Genomic DNA, 24,362 nt, shown 5'->3' on the forward strand with positions numbered 1-24,362 from the left:
ACACACTATATAAATAAATGGAAACTTATCTACCTTTATGAGATTCTGTTTGCCTAATGCTAATTGTCATCCAGTCTGAAAATAACTATTTAAAATGTGGTTCCAGAGTACACAGAGTAAATGTCTTACAAGTCAGAGTTTCTGGTGGCTGTGCTAATTAAATAAGTGACACAGCAAGAACGACATACAACAGAGGAGGGTTAACTCTATACATCAGTTAACTTGGCAGCCATCGCTTATAAACCTGGTCATTTAAAATGTGTTATGATGGATGTGTTAACTAAATGTATTTTTTAAACAAATAAAGTTCTTTTCTTAACTAGTCTTAGGTTACTTAATATGAGTGCTTTTCATTAAAAAAAAAAAAAGTATTTATTAAGCAACTTTCCTAACCCCCAAAAAACAGAGCTATCTACACAACCACTTTTAAATGTGTAAACCAAATCCTCTCTACCATACTTCAAATGGGCCTGAAAGCAGGTAAAGAAAGAATGACACATTTAAAAAATGACAGTCCTGTGGAACTGTGGGAAGAGGCTGCCCCACTCCAGAGAGACCTGTCTCACCTCTGCCCACCTTGTACCCAGGTGTGTACAGTGTCTCCCGCTGACTGAACTGTAAGCTCCGTGAAGGTGGTGACTCTATCTTCAGTGTCACACATCCACAATGGGGTTCAGCACAATGACTTTCAAGGTAAGTACCTTCAATGAATATTTATGGGATGAATGATAAATCATTCCTGAAATAAACATTCTCTGGTGTTTGTCTTCATTCTATCTGGAAATTTGTTTAACCCTAAACTTTAGGGTTTGTTCAAAAATGGTTACAACAACAGATATCTTCTTCTGATTAATGAAATGGAATAAAATGTCCTTGCTGGTTACTGTACGATCTTACAAGGGTCAAAAGAGCTGTATTAGCATCTTCTCTCCTGAAATAAAATACAAGAAATGAGCCAAGCTAATGCTGAAAAACATTTTCTTGTATTAAGTAGCTAGTTGTTTACTCAATAACCAGCAGGTAGATCTCAACTGTTGTAAAGAAAGAGAAAAATAATCATAATTTTGGTGTAGAATAGTTTTGAACCATTATTTCAAGAGGAGTTGATCAAAATAGTTAATATGCTTTATATATAAACACCTCTCATAAGTCAAGATATGAACAAGAAATGCACATAAACATAAATATGTAAAACACAAACATACATATGTAAAATACCTATTTATAATCTATTTAAATCAATTTCTATTAAAATCATCTAACAGACATCAATATAAATCTATATACCTTATAAAAATATTATAAATATGTATTTTTAACAGGGTTGTATTTTAGCATTGTTTAAAGCAAGCAACAAAATAATATCCACAATTGAGGGTAAAATCAATAAATTCAAATATTCTTATAACCGGATAGTAGCCAGCTATTACAATTGATGATATAGACCTATATTTATTCATATGGAAATAGGAGAACATAATATTTTATTTTTAAAAAAGAGTACAATAAACCACTAATCTTATGAACCCATTTATAAAAATGCTTGTAAGTGTAGATGCAGAAAGGACATCTGAAACTATGTACGTGTGTGTATAAATGAAAGAAATGTATCTGAATGGTAGAAATACAGGTACTTTTTACTTTTTTCTGTTCTTTAAGGAGTTTTCCCAACTTGAAAAAATAATTACTTTTTAAAAACCAACCAACCAGCAACAACAAAAAAGATATTTCCTTTTGAGAAAAATTAGACTATTCTCTTAATAACTATCTCCTTAACATGAAAAGTTTCTTCGCGTTTTGAAGGAAATCCACTGTTGTAACTTCTCAGGAATGATCACAATTCCAGTTAATTCTAAACTTATTTCTCTTACTTAACCTAAGATCAAGATACCACAAAAGTCACCACCAACAGCTCTAAAAAACAAAGCACATACCACAGTTTAATTGCTTATTGTGCAAAGAACACTTCTTGGCAGAGATTTTTGCCTGTAAGTGCTCTGTTCTCATGGAGTAAGGAGGCAACATCATTTACCAAAGAGAATCCAAGAATCACAAAACCTTTGGCCATACAGCTATTTGGATAATCTATTTAGTCCTTAAGACTTGGGGACACTAGGTGCCTAAAGTGCGCAATGAAGATTCCCATAAAAAGTAGACATTTATCAAAAGTATACACCCAAGGACAAATACTTCCTGGGAATTTTCAAGACCACACTGAGCAATTACATGGCTGTGTGTTGAATGAGAGAACCTGTTACTAAGCCACCACTAAAGTTGAACCGTTTGCATCGTTTAATAAAACACCACCATAACAGATGCTTTTAATCTTCAAAGCAGTTTACTGACAATGACTAAGGATTCTTCTCAACACCCTTTCGAGGAGAATCTAGTTCATGAATTGGGTCCCGGCACCTGACTCAGGGATACCTATACCTGGCTTTGAATCCAAATGCTACCACTTACTAAACTCTGGGACTACAGCAATCAAATAACCTCTGTGCCTCAGTTTCTTTATTGGAAACATGTAAAGACAAGTAGTATACACGTCATAGTGTTATAGAGAGTATTTAATAAGAAAATGCACGTAAAGTGCATTTATTAAATAGTACTGTATTATTGTATTATTAATACAATCTACTGTATTATTAATACTAACACTCTCCTTACCTCTGGGCAATATGCAGTTCTATTACCCATTATCAAAAATACGCTTCTGGTCAAGGTCCAAGTAGCTTCAGAGGTAAGTTAGGTGATTTGGTGAGGCATTTTAAATTATGGACCAAAAAGATGTCCATAATGGAAAATGTGTGGTTCCAAGTATTGGTTAATTTTTGTTATGCTTTGTTTACTTAGCATAAAAGAGAAAACATAGGATAATCCTTAAACCCAACTCAGGAATGGCTGTTCTAAAACTTGCTCCTCTGTCTAACTAAATTCATTATTTCCACTAATACTCTCCCCTCATCATCAGGCTGGAACTCTCACCATCTTTCATACACCTCCCTCCCCCTGCATTTAACTGGTTGCCTTTAACTCTATGCTCTCCACTAGCACAACAGCTATTACTACCCAAAAGTATGTTAAAGAAATTTATAATTTCATATATTATCTCATTTTATACTCACAGAACCCCTACAACAATCAATTATATCTTACTGACTAGAAAGTCACTGATACAACAATCAAAATCATCTAGCATCTTCTGTGTACTGGTGGCAGTGATGGCAATAAGAAATTACAGTTGCAAAAGCATCCTGCAGTGGGAGTCAAGGCCTGGGCCCCCCGTTATGGTAGCCCTACTTACTGGCTGTGTGATCCAAGCAAATTACCTACCTCATCTGACCTTCCATTTCTGGGTCTATTTTACAGTGGTCTTTAACCCTATGACCCCTATGCTTCCGTTTCTCAATCCTCTTTGCGCCTCGATCTCATCTGTGAAATAGGAGTATTGTGAGGATCAAAGGAGTTAACAAATATAAAGTGCTCAGAATAGTTCCTGGCACGTATTAAGTACTCAAAACTAATAGCGAATGCCGAGTCCATAGATTCTATACTTAACGCTCAGAAAACGTCTGAGCTCTACTTCAGCTTTCAGATTCTGTATGAGTTTATACATTTTTAAGAGTCTCCACTTAAATACGTATTGATATCTGGTGTTATGGCCCTGCATTTGTAAAGTTTTAAAATTTCTGCTATATTTATTCCACAAACATCTGGGGAGTAACCTGCTCTATGCAGGGTAGTGTAACGAGTTCTGGGCAACAGAGAGGAGTAAGACATACTCTCTTTCCTAAAGGAACTAACGACTAGTGAGAAATAGAGACACGGACATAACCATTACATAAGACACGGTAACAGAGTTATGAAGGTCCTATGAAAACCCACCGGAGAGAACACTTAGTTTTAACTGGTGGTGGAATCAGGAGGAGCACCCTGGAGGACGTACCATCTAGCCTTTAAGGATGAACAAGATTGTGCAGGCAAGGCATTTCAGGGAGGCAGGGATTTGGGAAAGGGTTTAAGGTACAGGTCTGGAAATGTAGTTGAATCGTAAACTGCAGGGTAGGGCGGTGAGGAGGCAAGTCTTGAAAGGTATATGGTCCAGACTGTGGTAAGCTTTGACAATAATGCGAACAAATGTGGGTTTTATTCTGTAGTCAGTAGAAAGGCTCAGGGAGGAAACTTCCTGAGGCCTGACTAGAAATAAACAGAGTGCCAGTGGTCTCAATGAGGAACAGGACTGGACAAGGCTGAATGGAGAGGAAAGGGACCTACAGGGGCCAAAGCACCCAACTTTGAGTCCAAGTGCCACTGCTCTTTTGGTGTGAGACTTTGTGAAAGTCACTTAGGTTATCTGACCTCAGTTAAATTATTGGACATCTTCTGGGTCAGTGTTTCTCCAAACCTTACTTCAGGTAACAATCAATAAAGTAACTTGTTAAAAGTGCAAATGCATGACCTGCCTGCAGTTTCTGGTTTAGGACATTTGCACAGGGGCCCAGGTGTCTGCCTTTTAAACAAGAACACAAGCAATTTGGTTGCAGTGGGTTCCCCTTCCAGAAACACTACTACTAACACAGAGGGCTGTGTACTTTCACAAGTAGAAAAGGTGGCAATCTATGTTGCAGAAGAAACCAAGGTTCAGAGAGAGTAAGTAACTGGCTGAAGAACCCACAGCTAGTCAGTAACAGAGCACTGTGGTCTAAATCTGACTCCAGCAGCTGGGCTCTGCAGCAACTCCTGTCGTTATGTGCAGGCTGTGTTCCCATCACTGCCCTGTGTACTGGTGGCAGTGATGGCAATAAGAAATTACAGGCTGATCGGTATGATCAAAGATGAGGACTAAGGAGATAAGCAGCCTCTCCTTCTTTCCTCCTCCTTAGGTTGGCCAACACAGGAGGAATTTCTGCTCTCCTGGCAGTGGCAGTCGCCATTCTCTCTCCCACTCCCTCATTCCCTTTCCACAGGGAACAGCTACTCATGTCTGGTGACCGGAAGAAAAAACTGGGCAAGGATGGACTGACTGATTCTCTCTTTTGGGGCCAGCTTGCCCAAGCATGGGTTTGTTTTCATCTCCAGTTCTACAAGAGGTAAACCCCCACCTCTGTTGAGGAGGCCTATAGCTTAGTGGTGTGTTCTATTTGGAGAAGTCCAAGGAAGTCCAAATTCAAGTCATAGTTCAAGCCACATTCTCCAATCCAGCCTTTTTAATAATTCAGCTGATATTCTGCTCCCCATCTGCCTGACTTTTTGACTATTGCTAGACTTATTCTTGACTGGAAGAAGGCAAGAAAATTATCGACCTCAAAAGACCCATCATAACCAAACTTGAACATAATCAAGAACATACTTTAATACTGACTTTAAATGAATATTTTTAAAGGTTAATTTGCAATGTTTAGTTAACCAAATTTTAAAAGTGCATTGCCTTTGACTCTACAATTCTATTTCTAGCAATTTATTTTCCAAAGAAATAAAATCTGTGTCAAGGTTTAGTTAGAAAATATGCATTTTATTACTACCTTGCTTAAGACAGGGGAAAAAGGTGATAGAAACCACCTGAGTATCTACCAAAAGACTGATTAGATAATCACTGAAAATGATGTACAGAAGGGTAAAAAAAAGGTATCCACTATAATACTGGTGTGGGGGGGAAGCAAGTTACAAAATGGTATATTATGTTCCCATTGCCATGAACGTATAATATATATTGTACAGCTTTATGTATATTTCTATATGTTCATAGGAAGAAGTCTAAAGACCACAAGCAAGTTTTAAGAGTGATCATGTCTGAGAATAGGGTCCTGGGGATTTAATATTTGTTCTTCCTTTTGCTCATCTAAGTTTTCTAATTTTTCTAATAAACATGTATTTATTTATTTATTTACTTACTTATTTATTTAACTTATGGAAGGCGCACCTCACAGTGGCCCTTGCGGGGATTGAACCAGCAACCTTGGTGCTACCAGCACCATGCTCTAACCAACTGAGCTAACCGGCCACCACGAAAACGTATTGATTTTCAATGAATTTTTTTTTTTAACTTTCATAAAGATAGTTAAGTATTACGGAAAAGAAGCGTCCAACAAAATTATCAAAATAATAATTGCTTTTCTGTTTTACATTTTAATCAATATTATGATTCATTAATAAGTGTTGTATATTCTGAAATGCACATATGGTTGCTATTATTAATGAAAATAAGGTTTTAGACCTAAGGAGGGGCGTTGACTCTACAACTTATTAAATTGAGGCAGATTACTGCTGTTCCTGAGGATGGGCCCTTATCTTTAATATGGAGATTATAACATCCACCCACAGTTTTCAGTTAGGATTAAATTAGATAAACATGTAAACTGCCTAGCACAGTATCTGGCACAATTACCTTTAAAAAAAAAAGGTAATTGTTTTCCCTTTCAAAAAAACAAACTCTTCAGTTTTAAATTAAAGCTTTTAGTATATACATAAAAATGAACAAAAACCAATTTAAACAATGTTTAGAAGACCTAATTCTTTTCCTAGCCCTGCTGACTAGGTAACTGAATAGCCCAACTATAGCAAACATATTTTTACTTTGGTACTTTGGGCTTGTTCCAAACTTTAAAAAACCTAGTGCTGGTAGTCAAGACAAGGCCTAACACACTTGAAATAAGATTACAGTACCTCTTCCCTTTATCCAGGCCATCTGAACGAGTGCACCGAAATGCTATGTGATCACAATTATTACAAGGTATAATATGTATTGTTAAAAATTAAAGACTTCTGTACCAAAAAAGCTGATTCCATGTTGAAATATATTTAGCATAAATTGGGTTTTATTGAAAAAGAAGTCTTGAAAGGTTGCAAGCCGGAATTTTCCATGAAGCCAGAAAAACAGGGATTTCTCTTTGCTGCCCGGCCAACATATTCCTTTGGACCTGATCCTTTTAGATGCCGGGAGAGCTAGAAAGATTTAAGTTAAAGGAAAATTCAAACGAGGAAAAAAATAACTTGCCTATTGTCCTCCGCATTCACGTGGCTCTTAAAGAGTTCCTCTCTCTGTAATTTTTGCGAAAACAGGAGGGGAGAACAGACCCAGCTCCTAACGGATTAAGGGGAAAAAAGTCTCCTAACCAAAAATATATTCTTACTCCCATCCAAGGAGTCTTTAAGAGTTATCTGGCAATTTCCTATAAAATATTACAAGGATACGAGATTTTTAACAAATATGAAACTTAGAAACCTGTTCCCTCACACATTTTATTCCCTTAGAAGACTATGGTGCTAAAGAGGAAAATGAGGTGCTCTCCCAATCATTAGGAGAGAAAATGGAGCCCAAGAGAAGAGAAACACCTCTGTAAGGGACATAATGACAACTCCCAGATTTTTTATTTATGCAAATATTTTCTAAAGGTTAATGTAAGGCCTTCACTCAGTGTTCAAATTCCAGGTTAGCTTGGTGGCAGAGTAAGAACCAAAACTTTCTTCTCTTTCTTATTTACTTCCTGGATACAGCCAAGCACCTCTTGTGGCTGCAGAATTCCCTCCAGGTGGGGACCAGGGCACTGGCTTACACCATCTGAGACTCATGCTTTGCTCCCTTAGCTAGAAAGCTGAATGTTCTCCCACGCTTTGTGCCATTTGAATTTCACATCAACCATATAAGGTAGGTAAGCTAGATACTAATATGACATTTTGTAAATGAGAAACCAAAGGCTAATAGAGGTTAAATATCTTCCCAAGGCTCCTAGAGAAGAGTGACAGACTTGGTATTAGGCTCAGACTTCACAGGGACTGCTTACCTCTGCCTAATGAAGACTCAAAAATTTTGTCCTCTACATTGCAGAAGATATTATCAATTTACAACACAAACGGGCCTAGAAAAGTCAGCAATGATGCTGCCGTATGTATTGGAAAAGAACACAGACTATTTTTTAAAGAATTTTTTAATATATGAAAATATCTCAAGTGTTACAGAAAAAAAAAATGTCCTTTCTACCAGGGAAAGAATAAAAATGAATTGAAAAGCATAATATGATACTAAAACATAACTGAACATGGTTTTCTTTTTATTACTATTATATTTCCATCTCAAGCACCCTTCTGAAAAAAAGCATTTCAATCATCTTCTCTTCCTCAATTAGGTTTCTAGGACCTAAGTAAGACATAAGTACTTCTTATGATCGGTCCTCAAAGGAGAGTCCATTCCCACTCTTTTTACTCTCTCAGTGAGCTCCAGAGCTGACTGCTTTTAGCTGTTACTTGAAAATTTTAACATTCTATAAAAAGCGACTTTGACTTCCTCACGGAAGACCTTGGTTTAATGTCTTTTTCATTGATGCTACAGAGAAAAGGTAAAATATTAAAACAATAAGGATTATTTCAGATTCTGCTTTTCACCTAGTACTTGGTTTGATAAAGAGAGATCTTTTGCAAATATCCAAAAAAAAACATACACGAAAAATTTCTGGTACGTTTTCTATTCAGTAAATCTACTGAAGTGTCTATTCTGTGCTTGGCTGAATGTAACTATTTTAACATTCATCAGTAGTCTCGCACCACTTGATTAGATGATCAACTATCACCAACAGTTGATAGGTTTCATTGCAAAATTTTTCAAGATTAAAAAATATAAAAGGACTTATAAAAATATCTTAGAACGCCAGCTTTTAAAATTTTGTTTTGGTAACTGTTTCATTCAGAAGCTGACAATAATAAAAGAACATTAAAGTCACACTAGAGCCACTCCTCTTTTTATATTATAGAGCCTTCCCACCACCCTGCCCTCATTCAACCTTTCTCTATGTTGAATAAAGTAGTAATAGGTCTCTTTTAAAAAGTGAATATAACATCAACAATACATTACTATAATGAAGATCAAAACTTGGTTCTTCAAAACTGCTAAGTTCCATATAAGACTATTTGTGAGCATAGCTAGAAACAATGGTCAATAATCATTTTTTAGAGTCTACTTGCCCCTAGTTTGCTGCAAAAATAAAACACATTTCTAGACCCTCTGTGATGCACCATCTCTGCCCGTCATATTTCTCAGTCAGATGGGGGATAGGGAACAGGTAACCCAAACCTGTTTGCTCTGTAATACTCCTGTAAATTTCCCGCTACCCACTGAAAGCAGGTCAGTACCGTTCCTCAGAGAGCTTTGTAAGTAGTCTACATATAGCAAATGGATAATTTCAGCAGGTTTAGAGGTTTTGCTAGAGTGGGTATTGTGTGCAAATGTAGTATAATCCTCTCAACAGCCTCAGTCTACAAACAGTCCCAGCTAGATTGGCGGCATTACCAAAATCTCTGAAGTTAGCAATCCCTGTTCACTATCTATGCTCAACTCCCCACTCTCCTCTTTGGTGCATTTCAAACCCCAACCCCTGTTCTCTGCTGTTGGTTTCTAGGTCATTTTCTGGCTTTGCACTTCCAAATCTTAGAGATTGGATCGTTTATTTGCCTAAAATGACTTAAGAGCTTATAGTAGAGTCTACAGTTCCTAGACTGTGACTTCATAAAGTCACAATATTTAAAAAGTGATCATGAATCTAAAATATAGTTTCAAAATTCCTTAAATAAAATCCAAAGACTGCCTTTTCCAAATGAGTTTAAGGACCTACTGGGACTGTACAAAGCAGTACTAATTCTCTTTGATTGTTACAGTACTGGCTTTCCACAGACTGGCTCAGTTTGGCATAACCACTTAAGTAATAACTTTAAAGATACAAGTTTTAAATGAATATCCTCTTTTAAAAAACCTTCAGTCCCATGACAGCAGCACCTATATAACACTGAGCTCTACTTTGCCCCAAAATAAAACAGATGTGCTTTTCTGCTGGCTCACAGACAGTGCTGGCACATTTTGTCTTTAAATTCCAAGTCTATCAAGAAATCAAAGGGAAACCAGTTTTATAAAAATTCTAATCATGTCTATAATACATAAATGAGGAACAAAAGGAATCAGAGAGGAATAGAATGATCCGATTGCTTAAAAAAAATGTCAGTCACATAAACCAAAAATGGTTCTACCTAAAAAGCTAACAGGATTACTTAAAAAACAAAACAAAACCAAAACAAGACTCAAGAGCTACAAAATGTTCTCAGCTGATATTATGGAAGTATAATTGTGAGGTTACAAGCTGAAGTCCAGAGAGACCCATCTGTAAGACCCAATCTCTGTCCTCTTAAATCACACATGAGTCTTTGACCACAAGAGACTGGTTCAAAAAATAATGGGGTTGATGATAGCAAGTCAGGACCTGTATGGGGGCAGGGACAGGGTACTTCAAAGAGCAAGGTTTTCTGCAGGTTGGCTCAATGGCCTTGTTTTAGCAAAACTGGGTCATTCTCACGTTTTTATGAATAAACAAGAAATTTCTGGGATCACTTCAACAAAACACATCTGAATAAGGATCACACCCTTGCCGCACCAGTCATGCTCCTGAGGGGCCACGCACAGTGTGGCCCCCGGGATACCAGAATAAGCAAACTATTGGTCCCAAGACAGCTAAGGTACCTGAAGGGAGAATGGCAATAGTGTCCAATTATTCTTTCTGTGAGCCTTGCCCAACTCTACAGCAGTACAATTAAGAGTGAATTAAACAGAAGAGTCTGGGAGCTCTGAGGAATTTCACCACATATTCTCCTAAAATCCACATTCAAATTTGAAACAGAATACACTTTCTAAAACTCAACTTCTACTGTACTTGAGGTAAAGAAGAAATTTTAATACACTTAGCTTCAAAAAGTATACAACTTAGATAAGAAAATTAAAAATAATTTATCAGTAAGTCAAATTAAGTAGCTCCTTGCAGTAAAGTGAAAAGACACTCTGCCTTAAAAATCATGCTCAAATTACAAACCATAGTCTTCTCTGCACTTGAATTAATTTTTTCTGTGATTATTTTCTAATTTAGGTAGCAGTGGAATATACAGTGATTTAGGTGAAAGCTTACTGATTAGACATATCCACCTTAGTTCCTTAAGTCCAGATGTCAAAAATGACAAAAATCAAATTTTAGGTGTTTGCAAGCAAATATAAACGTGTGTGGTGGGGGGTAAGACAATGTTATAACAGCTATAATTCTGTTCATCAGAAAGCCAAATGTTGATTCCCTTCAGGTAAAAACCATACAATAGAACTCAAACGAATGAATCCTTCAAAATAATGAAAAAGAAACCCTGAAACATTTCAACAGCAATGTCTAATAAAAATAAGGAAAGAAAGATGAACTGCAAACACAAACATCTTCCTTTCCGACCTAAAAATCCATCTTCAGAAAGGTCACAAAGAAACCAATACATGTCCTCTGTCTGCAGCACTGTGGTGACCGGGTACTCCTGTGGTTGGCACAACCCAGCTGCAACGTTTGCTGTAGTTTCCTGCACGAAGCCCACAGCTTTACCCTCCCCTGAGCCAGCTGAAGAGAAATTAGACATTTCTCTTGTTTCTCTTTCTCTGTTTCTCGTCAAAGGTGTTAAACATTTGGGCTGTGTGAGGGACAAATGGGAGCCTGACACTTAAGATGAATAACCCAGTGCACAGGCCAGTGGGAACTTTCACTGTGTGAAAGCCAGGCAAGCTCACTGCTCCCAGGGTATTCAGGCACGGCAGTGCCAGGGCCCCAAGCACGGAGTTACGAACGATGTTTTCTTTTAATATGAACCTTTACCACTGGCCTACAGGGGATTTCATAAATAACACTCAGAGAAAGAAAAGCTTGGGGCTATGTGTGCTTTTAATGCACTCATCAGGGTCTTTGCTCTGACATACTTCACAGGCTTCTGCATCTTCTTCTATGAAGACAATTCGAGGTTTAAGAACTCACACTGACACCAAATGTGTTATCCATTACAGGTGCTTTCTTGTTATGCCTATTTTATCTCTGATCTAAGAATTCTTAAAATTCTGTGAGACACCCATTCACAAGATTTCTGGTATAGACACACCTCTAAGAATTCCAGTTCTGGAAGGATGTAATTAGCCAATTAAAATTCCCCTCTGAAGTAAAAAAGCTGGATTGGTGAAGATGCTTCTCCTGAGTAGGTAATAATGTACGTAGGTGATAGGTAAAACTCTGCGATCATACATATGTCAGTTTGTCTAAAAAAAGAACAAAAGCACACAGAATTTTTAGGATGAGCTACCAGCAGAAACATTTTTGTGTGACTTGCCAACGGCAGGTATTCTCTGGGTGACCTGCAGTTACTACAAATAAAAGATTCTGTGTGGGGAAGGGGGCGTTCAGAGCTCTTCCCACCCCCAGATGTTTTCCGAGTCCTAACACCTGCAGGCATCAGATGCAGTAAACAAGCAGTTGTTTGTAATGCAAATTCCAGCATCAGGGATGCCTTAGGGCAGCTCCCACTTTAAGCCCAAACACAAATGGTCTCCCTGCTCCTGACACCTCAGATTAAAACCTATCACTATGGATTCAGTTACACAAACACTCCTCTTGCTGAGGACAAAGTTAGAGATCAAGAAGGCAGAAGTGTGGTTAGGGGTGAAGGAGAGAGGCTGCCTTCCGGTTAAAGTGTTTTGGGTCTCAGACACGTTAAAAACAGCTGTTAGGTATTAAAAACCAAAGACTGCAACTCACTTTAGTCCGACCTTAAAAAAAAAAAAAAAATTGGACATAGCCTTGTGGTTAAAGCTGAAAAGCTTCTGGAATTATGCGAGCTGCAGAATATTGCAAGAAAAAGTGCCTAAAATAAATATGTCCTAAAATGCAACAATAAAGCAAAGCAGCAGATAACAGGGTAAGGTAACTGTTTCCTGACCACACCCCTCTCCTCCACTCTACACCTACCAACATTTATTCTGGCCACAAATCTTTCCTAAACAATGAATGGCTGTTCAGCTTACTGACCTCAAAATTTTAATACATACATACACTAACACTAAATAGCTTCCATTCTATCAAAATCTCAAAATGATTAATACACCAAGGGACAGGAGAAAAAGCTGGAGAGACCTAAGGCAGAAAATGCTAGTTGAAAGAGGAAGAGAAGCTTAATTTTCAATATGCTTAGGGATCATTTATAAATACCAATATATTTTTATTATATTGACTTTAAAAATTGTTTTGAAAGGAAAAGTAGCTGACCTATAGAATAAAGCCACACAAATATTTATTAAGCATTGACCATGTGCACAAAGAATATAAGATTGTTTTGATGGCTCTTTTCTACTGTTAACCAAGTCAGAAACTATAATCTAGACTTGTCAAAAGGATTTTTTGTTGTTCTAAAAAGGATTTCAACAGAAAGCTTCAATTAATTATTCCTTATCTAAAACATATTCTCCTTCTCCTCCAGAAAAAAACCCAACAAAACAAAGCAGCCCAACTATAAAATACCTGATATGTTAGCATATTTAGTTCAACAAATATAAAGCTTCCTACAAATTTTTGAAACTCAGAAACATTTATTTGGGGGTGGCCTACAATTATTTACTTTTATTAGTTCATCCACTTTTTAGGTACGAGATTCATATATACCACACAGACATCTCTGTCATTAAATATTTAAAAAGCCTTTTAAAATAAAATGTGAAATCACTATTTCCTATAACAACCATCATCACAAGATCTCCAGTATCACCACTTTAACCACTATATGAAAATTAGAAAAATCGTATTCCCTATTTGAAAAGTCAAACATCCTTTTGAAATTTATGGAAAAATAATTAAAATAACTTCTACATCACAGCACCCACAAAAAGTAGTTATATTTTATACACCTATCATTTCAACAGTGAAGTACTGAGGATAATCAAGATAACACAAAACCCTTGTATGTATGAGCCATTCCTCTCTGCTATTTTGGTAAATTTTCTCCACCCAAGATTCTGTTCACTGAGGTATTAACAGCAGTACTTTCCCCAGATGTCTGTGACTGATTTTTTTTCACTTGGTGGAAGGACTGGGCCAAGGCAAAGATGATAGGTTGGTTCCTTTTTACGATCCTGAATTAGGAGGGCCAGGTAGACGGAAATTCTAATCCCCAAGACCCAGACATCCATGCTTTTCATTGGCATTTAGGTGGTAGAGAGAGAGTGAGGTGGGATAAAGGTAAATATATTGATGGAGCAGTAAAAATCTCTACAGGCAAGGACGGGTTCTCAAGGGAGTACCCATCATCAGCACGTCTCACAATCACATACTACACAAGTTACAGTTTAGATGCTCTCTTACTATATGAGTGATGTTTCTACTTCCCAGCAAGAGAAATATCGTCAAGTAACAGATCTGAAATTCTTCACAGTGTTATACATTTGTATCGTGCAGTTTTAATGCCACTGCATTTTTGGAACTTGGAAAATTAACTGAAAGTTACCTGAACCACGAGATAAAAAAGAACATATAATTTTCACTAGGGTTATTTTCAAGTGATACTTTCTCAACAATTGATAATAAAGTAAAAATAGCTCATCTCAAGTGATCTGAAAGAAACATTACCTAATACACTAAAACAAGACACTGTTTTAAAAGCTGAAGTAAGTAACACTCCAAATGTTCAACTCCAAATGAGCCAAAGTAGTTCTGATTCTAGATAGCTTATGGCTGTGAAAGCTATACAGTACTTAGGTAATGGAAAGATTAGATCAATTTTTTCCTCTCATCAGCATAGAAAGCACAATACTCATAAAATGATAAATTTGTTGATTTAATTTCATTTGATTTCATGGTAACTGGTGATCTGTTATTTATTAATCTTAACCAACAAGCCAAAAGCTAAAATTCCCAGTGCAAGAAATCAAAGTTAGCCTCTTTTAAGACAGCCATTCCTCATAACAGGTCTTATTTAGCAAAAACTGGTCATATATAATGAAAAGCATTTCCAATGTGTTTAAAAACAAAACAAAACATTTTGCCGAAATACAAATTAATTTGCTCTTCTGAAAATAATTTGCAACATGAGCAAGTTACTCACTGTTCTCGGGATGGGTGGAGAAAGAGATCCATTTGACATGTATGGGTCATTATTCATATTTGGCATCATTATGTACCCGGAATAACTCGAGTAGGAGGGTCCCTTGTTGTAGAGGCCTCCATCTGGATGCTTTCCTGAGAGAATTCAAAGAACAATCAAGGATGCACTGGCTTCCTTTTTATATCAGTGTATTTTTCATCTGAATATCTACTAGTTCTATGACAAATCAAATCTTACATAAAAGAGTTGTTTACAAAATACTGTAACTGAATTATTATGCTCTATTTTAGATTGACAGTATTTATTCTCTTAAATGGCTTAGCAGTGAACCAGATGTTCTAAAAACATGTGGTTCAATTTACTTCCACTACTGACTAGTGTTTTTACAAAAATAAGTGTTATCCATCTAACTTAATTTGTTCTAATACTAACAAAGTGGAGTAAGAAATAGAGACACATGAAAGAACACACACAAACCTAAAGCTGTAATATAAATATATTAGGCCATCTAGCCATTCACATACATATATATTTATATACTTGAAGTTATGCTCCACCTCATAGGCAAACTCAAAAATTCTACCCCAGCTTCCAGATTTCTAGAAAATTTGTAGATTTTACTGAGGGAGAGAGTTATAGCTGGTGTAAGGACAACTGCCCAAATTTATGAAGGATTAACTCCAGGAAACTGAATTTTATGTGCTACACTTACATCATTTTCCCAAAGTAATTTGCGTGTGTTCAGTATATACATTTCTTCTCTTTAATCTGTGTAACTACTTTGTAGCTCAAAAGGAAGCCTGATATTACAGTTCTCTTCCCTTCTTCTGGCTGACATATTGTATGTACAAACACTTCATTCTGGTCAGGCCAATTGTAAATAATTAAAGGAGAACAGAAATGCAGACTGTCTAACAAGGAAACCCTACAGATTCCTTCGTTCTTTTAAAGTCACAGGGAGCTCTCCTTAAATCTAAAAAAATATATACAATTTGTAAAGTTTTGAGCAAGATCAGAAATGAAGAGAAAGTCTATCATGTTTCACATGCATAATTCCTAATTTTATGAATAAAATGTTATATTTTTACAAGTTAGAGTCTGCGTTGCTGAGCTACATTTAGTCTACATTCACTGCCTTTCTTCTCCCTGTAACTGGAAACAGCAATTTCACAAACAAAAATCCATTTGACACCATTCATGTTGGAAAATAAACTGGTGTAAACTGTCACTCTTTACACCAATTGTCAACAACGCAAGAAAAAATGCTAAAGACAAAGCCAATTAGAACTTCAGGTAAAATGAGGAAAAGAGAAAAACTCATTATAATGACATTTGCTCTTCTACAAAAAATCTGGAAGCCAATACTGAAATCAAAAGGCTCCTAACGCATTCAAAGACAGTTTTTAAATTACATAAATATATATTAGAGATAAGCATGAAGTCTCCTGGGTTTTCTTTTCCATCTTGTTAAAATAGTGGGCACAGTCTTATCACATCTGATCCCAGTTTCCTGGACTCAAAACAGCAAAACACTTATATTCACAAATTGCACATGGTAAATAATAGTTGGAATAGAATTAGTCTTACCGTCATCAGGGTGTTCTCTGCCCTTGTCGTGGTAGGACTCCTGAGAGGTTTGTGCTTGTCTGGACACCTAACATCATGAATGCCCATCCCCAAAAGAAAGAAAATCACCTTAGAGGTTGTGAAAATACTGATAGAAGTCCACTGGTAACTCAAAGCAGGAGTATTAAATGCAACTCAATCTACCCGTTTTATTAATCTACTAGGTGTAGGCTAGGGTTGAGTAGTGGGAAATCTTTTTCTTTTTAACATGTACAGAGGGTGTCAAAAAATGTATACACATTTTAAGAAAGGAAAAAACTGTATTAAAATAGTAATACTCAATATATACTGATAACAAAAGATGAACACAAGTCATGCAATACACCTTTTTTTTGGCACCCCCCTGGTATTTTTGAGTCATTATTATCTACTCAGGACTAGAAAAAATATAAATAATAAGAAAATAATAATAATATAGTAAATTTGGGAAAGACCCACATGCTGTTCTGACTGCTGTTTGCTAAAACGCATCAGGCTACTGGGATGCCTAATATGATAGGAGTTTGAGTTAATGGAGTTGATCGTATTGATAGCTACTTCAATCTGTTTACTTGAATCAGATCTAATCAAAAGCTGGCTGAAATATCATTGTTCAACTGAAAATGGCATTGTAAATAAAAACAAGCCAACTACTCACAGAAGCCACTGTCCCAAGCCAGTCCCAGCAGGAGCTCCACTCCTTACAACCTACCATGGCTGGCTGAGTGCAAGCTTACAAGAGAAAAGTGAACCACTCTGTGGTTGAAGAAAGGAAAGTTTGAGAGTTGGGTTTAGACATCTAAAAGGTAGCCCAGCTAATATCAGTTCTGGTAACCACCATCCACCCAGGCTCAACCACGTGCTAATCAGTGGTGTTACCCTTCACTATCTTCCTTGGGGCTGCCCCATGCCCACTTACCACCATAGCAAAGATTAACAGAGCCCTAATATCTGGATTCTGGGCTTCAAATGTGGTGCTCTTCTTCCCAGAGCAGAAACACACAGAAAATGTGAAATGGTGGCAAATTAATTTATTGAATAGGAATGACAGCAAAATGGATAGAAAGAGGCTTCTCTACAAATAGGAGAGTTTGGCCTCTGAGAGGTTTGGATGTTATTTGGGTCTTTGGACACGTGTCCCCCAATGCCCTCCTCCCCCCAATACACATATGTCACAAACTTTTTAAGTGGGGTCGGGTGCACCCTAGACACCCCCCCCATCCCCCTCAAATTGGCATGTTGGGATGAAACATTCAGAGAATAAAGAACACCCTTATATGTTTTCCTTAGAACCCAGGCCCCCAAGCCTTCCAAAATGCGTACTCACCCCTGCCATTGGAATAAAGAAGGTAACTCTGAGGTGTTCTTAAACGCGTTGTTTAAAACCCCAAATGCCCCCGCCCCCAAAACCACAAGGTTTCTTTTGGGGGGTAGAAGGATGCCATTTAAGGACAAAGGGTATACCCTCGAAGTTTCTTTGGAGGGAAAAAGCGTTGGTGAAATCATTTGAGTGTCAGAACTTTTCTACCGGATTTCCTCCAAAGCGTTTGTTTCCCAGCTGTTGAACAAGAGTGGCCAGTGGAGTGTCGGGTATCAGGGTCCATCCGCCCACCCCCACCCCCTTCTGAAGCTCTCGCGCGGCCTGAAATAGCCCTTCCGCGCGGTCCCGCTCGCGGCTTTCTCTCGCCGGCACCCACGTGTCTCTATTTACCCTACTCGGGTTACCAGCGCTATCGCCTGCCGCGGGCCAGGAGATCTGATAAAGCTCTTTCCACCCTCCCCTGAGTGGGTGCCCTGGCTTCCGCCGCATCTCCACTCGGACTCGCCTGTCTTCTGCATAGATTTAAGTCCTGATCCGGGGCCAATCTAACCTCAAATACATGCGCTTAAAAAAAAAAAAAAGTGACAGGGGTAGGAGAAAATTAGTGCTGCGGGCGGTACTTGCGAGGGCCCCCTGGGTTGGCTCGGCTCCGCGCGCCCACGGCTCTCGCGCTGGAACTCCGGCGGCCGAAGGGACCGAGCCCCGCACCGCCCCCCACCCGCCCAGGCGCGAGGCCCCTCGGCCGGCCGGCTCGGCGCGCGCCCCGCTCCGCGGCAGTTGGACCGGCCCCGCCTGTCCCCGGCCCACGCCCGCCTCCCCTTCCTCTCCGCCTGTGGCTCTGCTCGTCTCTACCTAAGCCTTCGGTGGTTTAACGCACTTTGGCAGACATCTACCGAGAGATAGCGGGTGCACTTTGTTTTCCGTCCTACGGAAGAACTTCTCGGTTTAGACATCCCTGCTTTAATGCACTGCACCCTCACCGCCGCTGAAACCTACGAAGGCCAATCGTGTTAAGGCCAGCTTGTCCTGCCCGCAAACCAACGGTTTAGCCACCGAACCCCACACGGATCCACTTGGAATAAGTTTCCCTGCACACCCCTCCACCTCCCACCCGACACGCGCGCAGACACACAGGCACACAAAGGAAGAATGCGGACGAGGGGCTCATCCGCCCCCCAGACAACCAGGGGCCCCCGGGGGATCATCGCCGGGGCTGCCCGGCGCCCGCCCGCCCTCCTTCTCGGCTCTTCCCCGGGACCCGCCACGCCTCTCGGCGCTCGGATTACGGCCCGCTCACCTCGTGCCCGTTGCTGGCCGGGATGATTTCGGACTCGTTAACCAGCGAGGACTTGATGTCGGCTAAGTCCCCTTCCTCTTCGGGGTGACTGATCTCCGCGAAAATCTTCTCCTTCTGGGGATCGCCCTCGTCCTTGAAGGGGATCATCTCGTCCGTGGCGCAGAGTTCCGGGTCCCCCCCGCCGCCGCCGCCGGCCCCGGAGAGTTGGGGCATTCCGACCACCCTGTAACGTCCGCTCTGCTGGGGGAGCACCCGAGGCGACAGCAGGAAAGAGAGGGGGTCAACGACAGGGGGGGTGAGGGAAGGAGAACTGGAAGGATGCGTGAGGGAGGAGAGTGGGCGGAAGTCGGGCCGGCTAGCGCAGGGCCGGCGGCCCGCAGCCCGAGCAGCTGCGGCGGCGCCTGAGCCCCGGCGGCCGCCCGCGCCTGCCCGCTCCGCGGAGACCTCCGCCTGCGCCCGCCTTCGAGGCTGATGGGCACCCGGCTGCGAGGGCCGCCGCGGCAGGCGCCTCTGCGGGCGTCTGCGCGGCACAACGTGGGTGCCCGAGGGTTGGCTGCTCCGGTGGCCACCCCACGCCCCAGCTCCTCCGGGGTCTGCGCGCCGAGGACGCCTGTTGTGGAGGAGGCACGCCTCTCCAAAGTGCTGGGGAGAGTCCGTCGGCGCGTCTCTACGTAAAGCTCTCCACCCTAGCTCCCCCGGATGCCGAGTTGGAAGTTTTCCGAGAAAAGAGGAGAGCTGGGCAAAAAGTCTCCTTTTACCCCGGCAGAGAAGGTTCAGGAGAATCAAAAGATAACAAAACGTCCACTTCCTGGAGGGGAGGAAAATAAAGAGCCACCCGTGTTGGAATATGTCCTTTATAGAGCTTCTTATTTCCTTCCCTTTCGCTTCGGTTTTCCTTCTCCAGACGCGTTTAATCTGCTAGAGGAGGAGGAGGAGGAGGGCTAGGTGGGGGCGGAGGAGGAGGGGAAAAGAAAGAGAAGTTTGCCAAGAATAAAGTTTTTGCCGGCGAGTGCTAGGAGTCGGCAGTGGAGGGCACCGTGGGGTCTCGGGGTGTCACAGCAGGGGCCTCGGACCTAAATGCTTCTGCCAGGAGCTGGAGCCGACACACACACACACACACAGCCCGACCCCTCTTTGTTCCCGGCTCGAATTTCTGCCTGGCTCGGTCGCTCGCTCTCTCGACGCTCTCCAAGCCTCCGCCGGGCCGGTCTGTCAAAGCAAAGAGCTGCACCCCTCGGGTTCTCCCGGTCGAGGGGAGGGGGACGCCCGGAGCTTGGCTGCGTGCGGGGCTCCGGGCGCGTCCCGATGGCTCCTCGGCCCGAGAGCGCGCAGCCCCGATCCCTCCTCCGCGCCCTACCCCGCAGGTGAGCGGCTGCGCCTCCCCACCGCTTCTCCTCCTCCCGCGCCTCGCCGGCGCTGAAAAGCTACCCACTTGCGTCGCTTCTCCTCCCCCTCCCCTCCCCCGCCTCCAGCTCTCCTTGGCTGCCCGCTGGGGTGGGGGGGTGGGGGGAGGAGGGGGACCGCGAGTTGGAGGTGGTGATTGAGGACTTTTTTTTCTTTCCCAGAGCCTGTAGGACGAGTCCTAGTTTTGGTGTGTGTGTGTGTGTGTGTGTGTGTGTGTGTGTGTGTGTGTGTATGGTGTGTACGTGAGCACGCGCGAGCGCGCTCCTGGAGGGAAGGATCCCGCAATTTGACAAGGAAGGACCGGGCGCTCCTTGTAACCCACGGAGAGGCACGCTTTGCCCGCGTGAAATTGACAAGAAACTGCCCGAATGGTTTAACTTCATCTAAGTACCTTTTCTTGCACCCCCTCCGCCCCCTTCCTCCGCCAGTCTCTTCCCCCACATCCTTTCCGCCTCCCTCTCTCCCTCCCTCACTCAGGCAGGGGGAAGATGAAAGCGAAGCCGCCACAGCAGTGATGGACACCACATTGATAAGATGCTCTGACAGAGGATGAGGCGGGAATCGGAGACAGAAGGAAAAGGGGAAAATGTAACAGACATCGCTCAACTAATAAGAGAACGGAAGCAAGAAGGACAAGGAATAGAGTTGTGGCTTTCCTAAATACAATGTCAAAGGACAAGAGAGCACATGCTAGCAAAAATAAAATCTCCAGGCTTACCGAGAATAATAAGACGAGGAAGAAAAAACTGAAGATCTTAATTATCGCTTTTTAAACAAGATCTCTTCCATTGTGTCCTCGCCATGGGATGTAAGGAGAGAGTTACGCTAGGTCTCTCCTGGATTTTCGGAGATACACGGTGCAATGTGTGAGAATCTCATAGAGAATGAAAAAATAACCCAAAGAGGAGGAAGAGAAGGTATAAGGACCCAAAAGAGCGAAACCAGTAGAGAGAGGACAGGGTAGCCTCTGGCACCTCCGACTTGGGCTCAAAGGGACCCTTGAAAATGCAAATCCGAATCCAACCTCAAAAATTCCCCAGCCTCCACCGTCTCCACCTCTCCACCGATGCATTTTATACGAGGACAGGACTTTTAAGGAGATGCTTTGTGAAAGTTACAGTATAAACGAAGCTGAAGCTGAAGTTGAAAACACGTTACATTTTGTTCCTTGGCTCTCAAACCCCCTCAGTTAAAAATCCAGGAGAAATTATTATACCCAATGAAGTAGCCATTTGTAAAACCTCAGAACAGTAAACAAGGGGCAGGAATAAATGTCTCTATATCCCTTAAATTGAAAATAAGGAAAACACTACAGAATCAGACTTTAACTCTATTATATACGGTAGGAACAGTCAGGCAAAGATCCCTCTTCTTTTCCTAAGGTGTGTGTGTGTGGGGGGGGGGGTGATTGCTGTTGGATATTGTATAAGAAAAGACCTTAACAAGGCTCTAATGGAGCACCTGAAACTTCACTTTACATCTACTTCTTAGGGATGGGAATTGTTGTAGGAAGCAATTTTAAAAACTATACCATTTTCAGTCGATTACATAGAACATGGCCAGTAGTCACAGGTGAATTCTATGGGAGAGGGGTTTTGGGGCTGGTGATGGGAGCCATGAAGAGTAAAACAGTAAACCCACTTTAAATAGCTAACAATGCAATGCCTTAGAGAAGAAAAACAAAAAAGAATATTCTGCTGCAGTGTCGGTAAGGCAATACGGAAAAGGTTGGAAAGAAACCCAATGTTATTTTTTGATTGGTGGCCATATGCAGCAACTTCCATTGAAGTTATGCACCAATGTGAGTGCAATGTTCTAGAGACGCGAACATGTAACTATGTCACACATGTATACCCTCTGTTCTAAATGAAATATTGGGAAACAAAGTAGTCAAATGTCGTTCCACACGGTGCCAATTCGACCGACAGAAAAAGAACTGGAAAATGCAGTTTCACCAAAGCAGCCAGAGTAGAAGTTCCTTTTCATCAAACTTGAGGAGGGGGAGGGGGGACACAGCGTGGCCAGAGGGTGTTTTCTGAAAGCCAAAGAGAGATTAAATGATGACTCCTACATCCCCGTTTAAGTGTTGCAACTCACTCGAATCCCATCTTCTCCTTCATGTTAATTATCTGGACTCCCTGAGTCATTTGGAGCTCAACTCCAGGTGTCCTGGAGATGAGGCGCTCGAGAAGATGGGAGTTTTTGGAGCAATAACTAGTGGGAGCTGTTTACTACAAGGGCCGAGGGTAAGTGGCTGCCTTTATTTAGTATTTGGCGGTAACCCTCTTCTTTGGAAAAATTGTTTGCAACGAAAGCACCCAACGCCATGCTCTGTTTGCGTGGCTGTTTTCCCTCCCCGTGTACTGCGAGGTGTTTTGCTGAGTGTCCTTAGCATTGTTGCAAGTGTTCTAATGGGCTGCAATTAAAGGCTTTACTAGAAAACATTCACCCAAGTTTTTTAAAGCTTTCTCTGGGAAGGAGGTTGACATTTCCACGTGAAGTCTGTTTCTCGAGGCGGGGGGGGGGGCACAGGAGGGGCGAAGTAACCCTGGGAAGACGTTCCTTCCTCCCTATAGGTTCGGTGAAGTTCCAGGCAAAGGCATTTTCGGTCGCCGGGAGGTCTTTTTTAATTTGTGTGGGGGCTGCTATTAACATATGCAGCCGCCTCTCGAGGTGCACCGTCCGGGATGTGGTGGGTGCAGCGCGGGAGAAACTCCGCCGCCCGCCGCCCCCTTCCTTCGGATGTAGAGGCGGGTTGTTCGTGTGAACTCGAGCGAACGACGGGAGGTTGGCTGTTGCAGGTTCACTCCTTCAGGATGTGGGTTTCAGGGGGCGTTTTGATGTGATTTAATTCCGACCGTGAAACAATTGCTAGGGGCTGGCTGGATTGCTGTTGGTTTTTCCCCTTGGTGGCTTTGGTTGGTTGGGGTTAATTTGGGGAGCGAACAGTGACTTGTTTTATATCAACACTTCCTTCTACGCTGCGCCAGGCGCCGTCGGCAGGGCTGCGCGTGGGGGAGAGGCGCCCACCCCGCGCCGGAACAGAGGAAGGGGGAGCGGAGACGCGCCCCGTAGCCTAGGGCACACCGGGCCCAGCCCCCCGCGGGTGTGGGCAAGGGAACTGGGAGAATGACCCCCACCCACACCATAGACCCCTCCCCCCGGCGATTCTGCTGCCAAGTCAAGTCAGTTACAGACACTCAAGTGAGTCTTTAATTACAGGGAGGAGAGAAAAGCGCGGTGCCCTTCAGAGCCCTCTCCGCCCCCTCGGTCCTAACCCCCCGCCCAAGCTCCGGGTCTTCCCCTTTGTGTGGCCTGGACTCGCTCCCAGCTACAACTTTGGTGGGATCCCAAAGGAAGAGGGTGGTGGGGGCCTACGGAAGAGGATGCTCGAAGAGAGAGAAGCGATGGTCAAGGACTAGATAAACGAAGAATATGATTCCAGAGACGGAACTCCAGCATCCTCGATTTCCCACCCCCGCCTCACCCGAGCCTAAAGCTGTGCGCGTCTTCAGTTTAACGGACTTCGGGTTAAGGGAGAAGGGGGAGGGCGAGGGAAATGGCAGTTTGTGTCCCAGGGGTTCTTCCGCCTCTTCTTGCCTCCTCCTAAGACAAACAAACTCAACCCCCCCCCATCCGCCGGGGTAACAGAACTTGTGGGACCATAAAAATGTCGTTCCCAAATCGGGCCGCCTGCGGACACGGGGCCAGCGCTGCCTGGCGGGGGTCTGCCTGCGGAGCCCAGGGCTCCAGCCCGCCGCTTCAGCCCTCTCGTGGCTTCTCCCACGCTCGTGCTGGTGTGGGCCGAACTCGCGTCCG

The 24,362-nt window shown here is 42.1% G+C and overlaps 1 protein-coding gene across 2 annotated transcripts in view; it reads right to left on the bottom strand.

Moving 5' to 3' along the window:
- LEF1 (lymphoid enhancer binding factor 1) overlaps positions 1-20,534 on the bottom strand; it is a 112,213-nt gene extending 91,679 nt beyond the window's left edge. For both annotated transcript variants that reach the window (XM_081056157.1, XM_081056156.1), the window contains exons 1-3: positions 19,140-20,534; positions 16,504-16,570; positions 14,917-15,050 (exon numbers count right to left, since the gene is read on the bottom strand). In XM_081056157.1, the coding sequence (XP_080912283.1) occupies positions 14,917-15,050; positions 16,504-16,570; positions 19,140-19,352 (414 nt within the window). In that variant the 5' untranslated portion in view covers positions 19,353-20,534. The remainder of the gene's footprint in view (positions 1-14,916; positions 15,051-16,503; positions 16,571-19,139) is intronic.
- Between the last annotated feature and the right edge of the window lie 3,828 nt (positions 20,535-24,362).

Source organism: Rhinolophus hipposideros, assembly GCF_964194185.1.
Source record: "Rhinolophus hipposideros genome assembly, chromosome: 1".
Classification (NCBI taxonomy): domain Eukaryota; kingdom Metazoa; phylum Chordata; class Mammalia; order Chiroptera; family Rhinolophidae; genus Rhinolophus; species Rhinolophus hipposideros.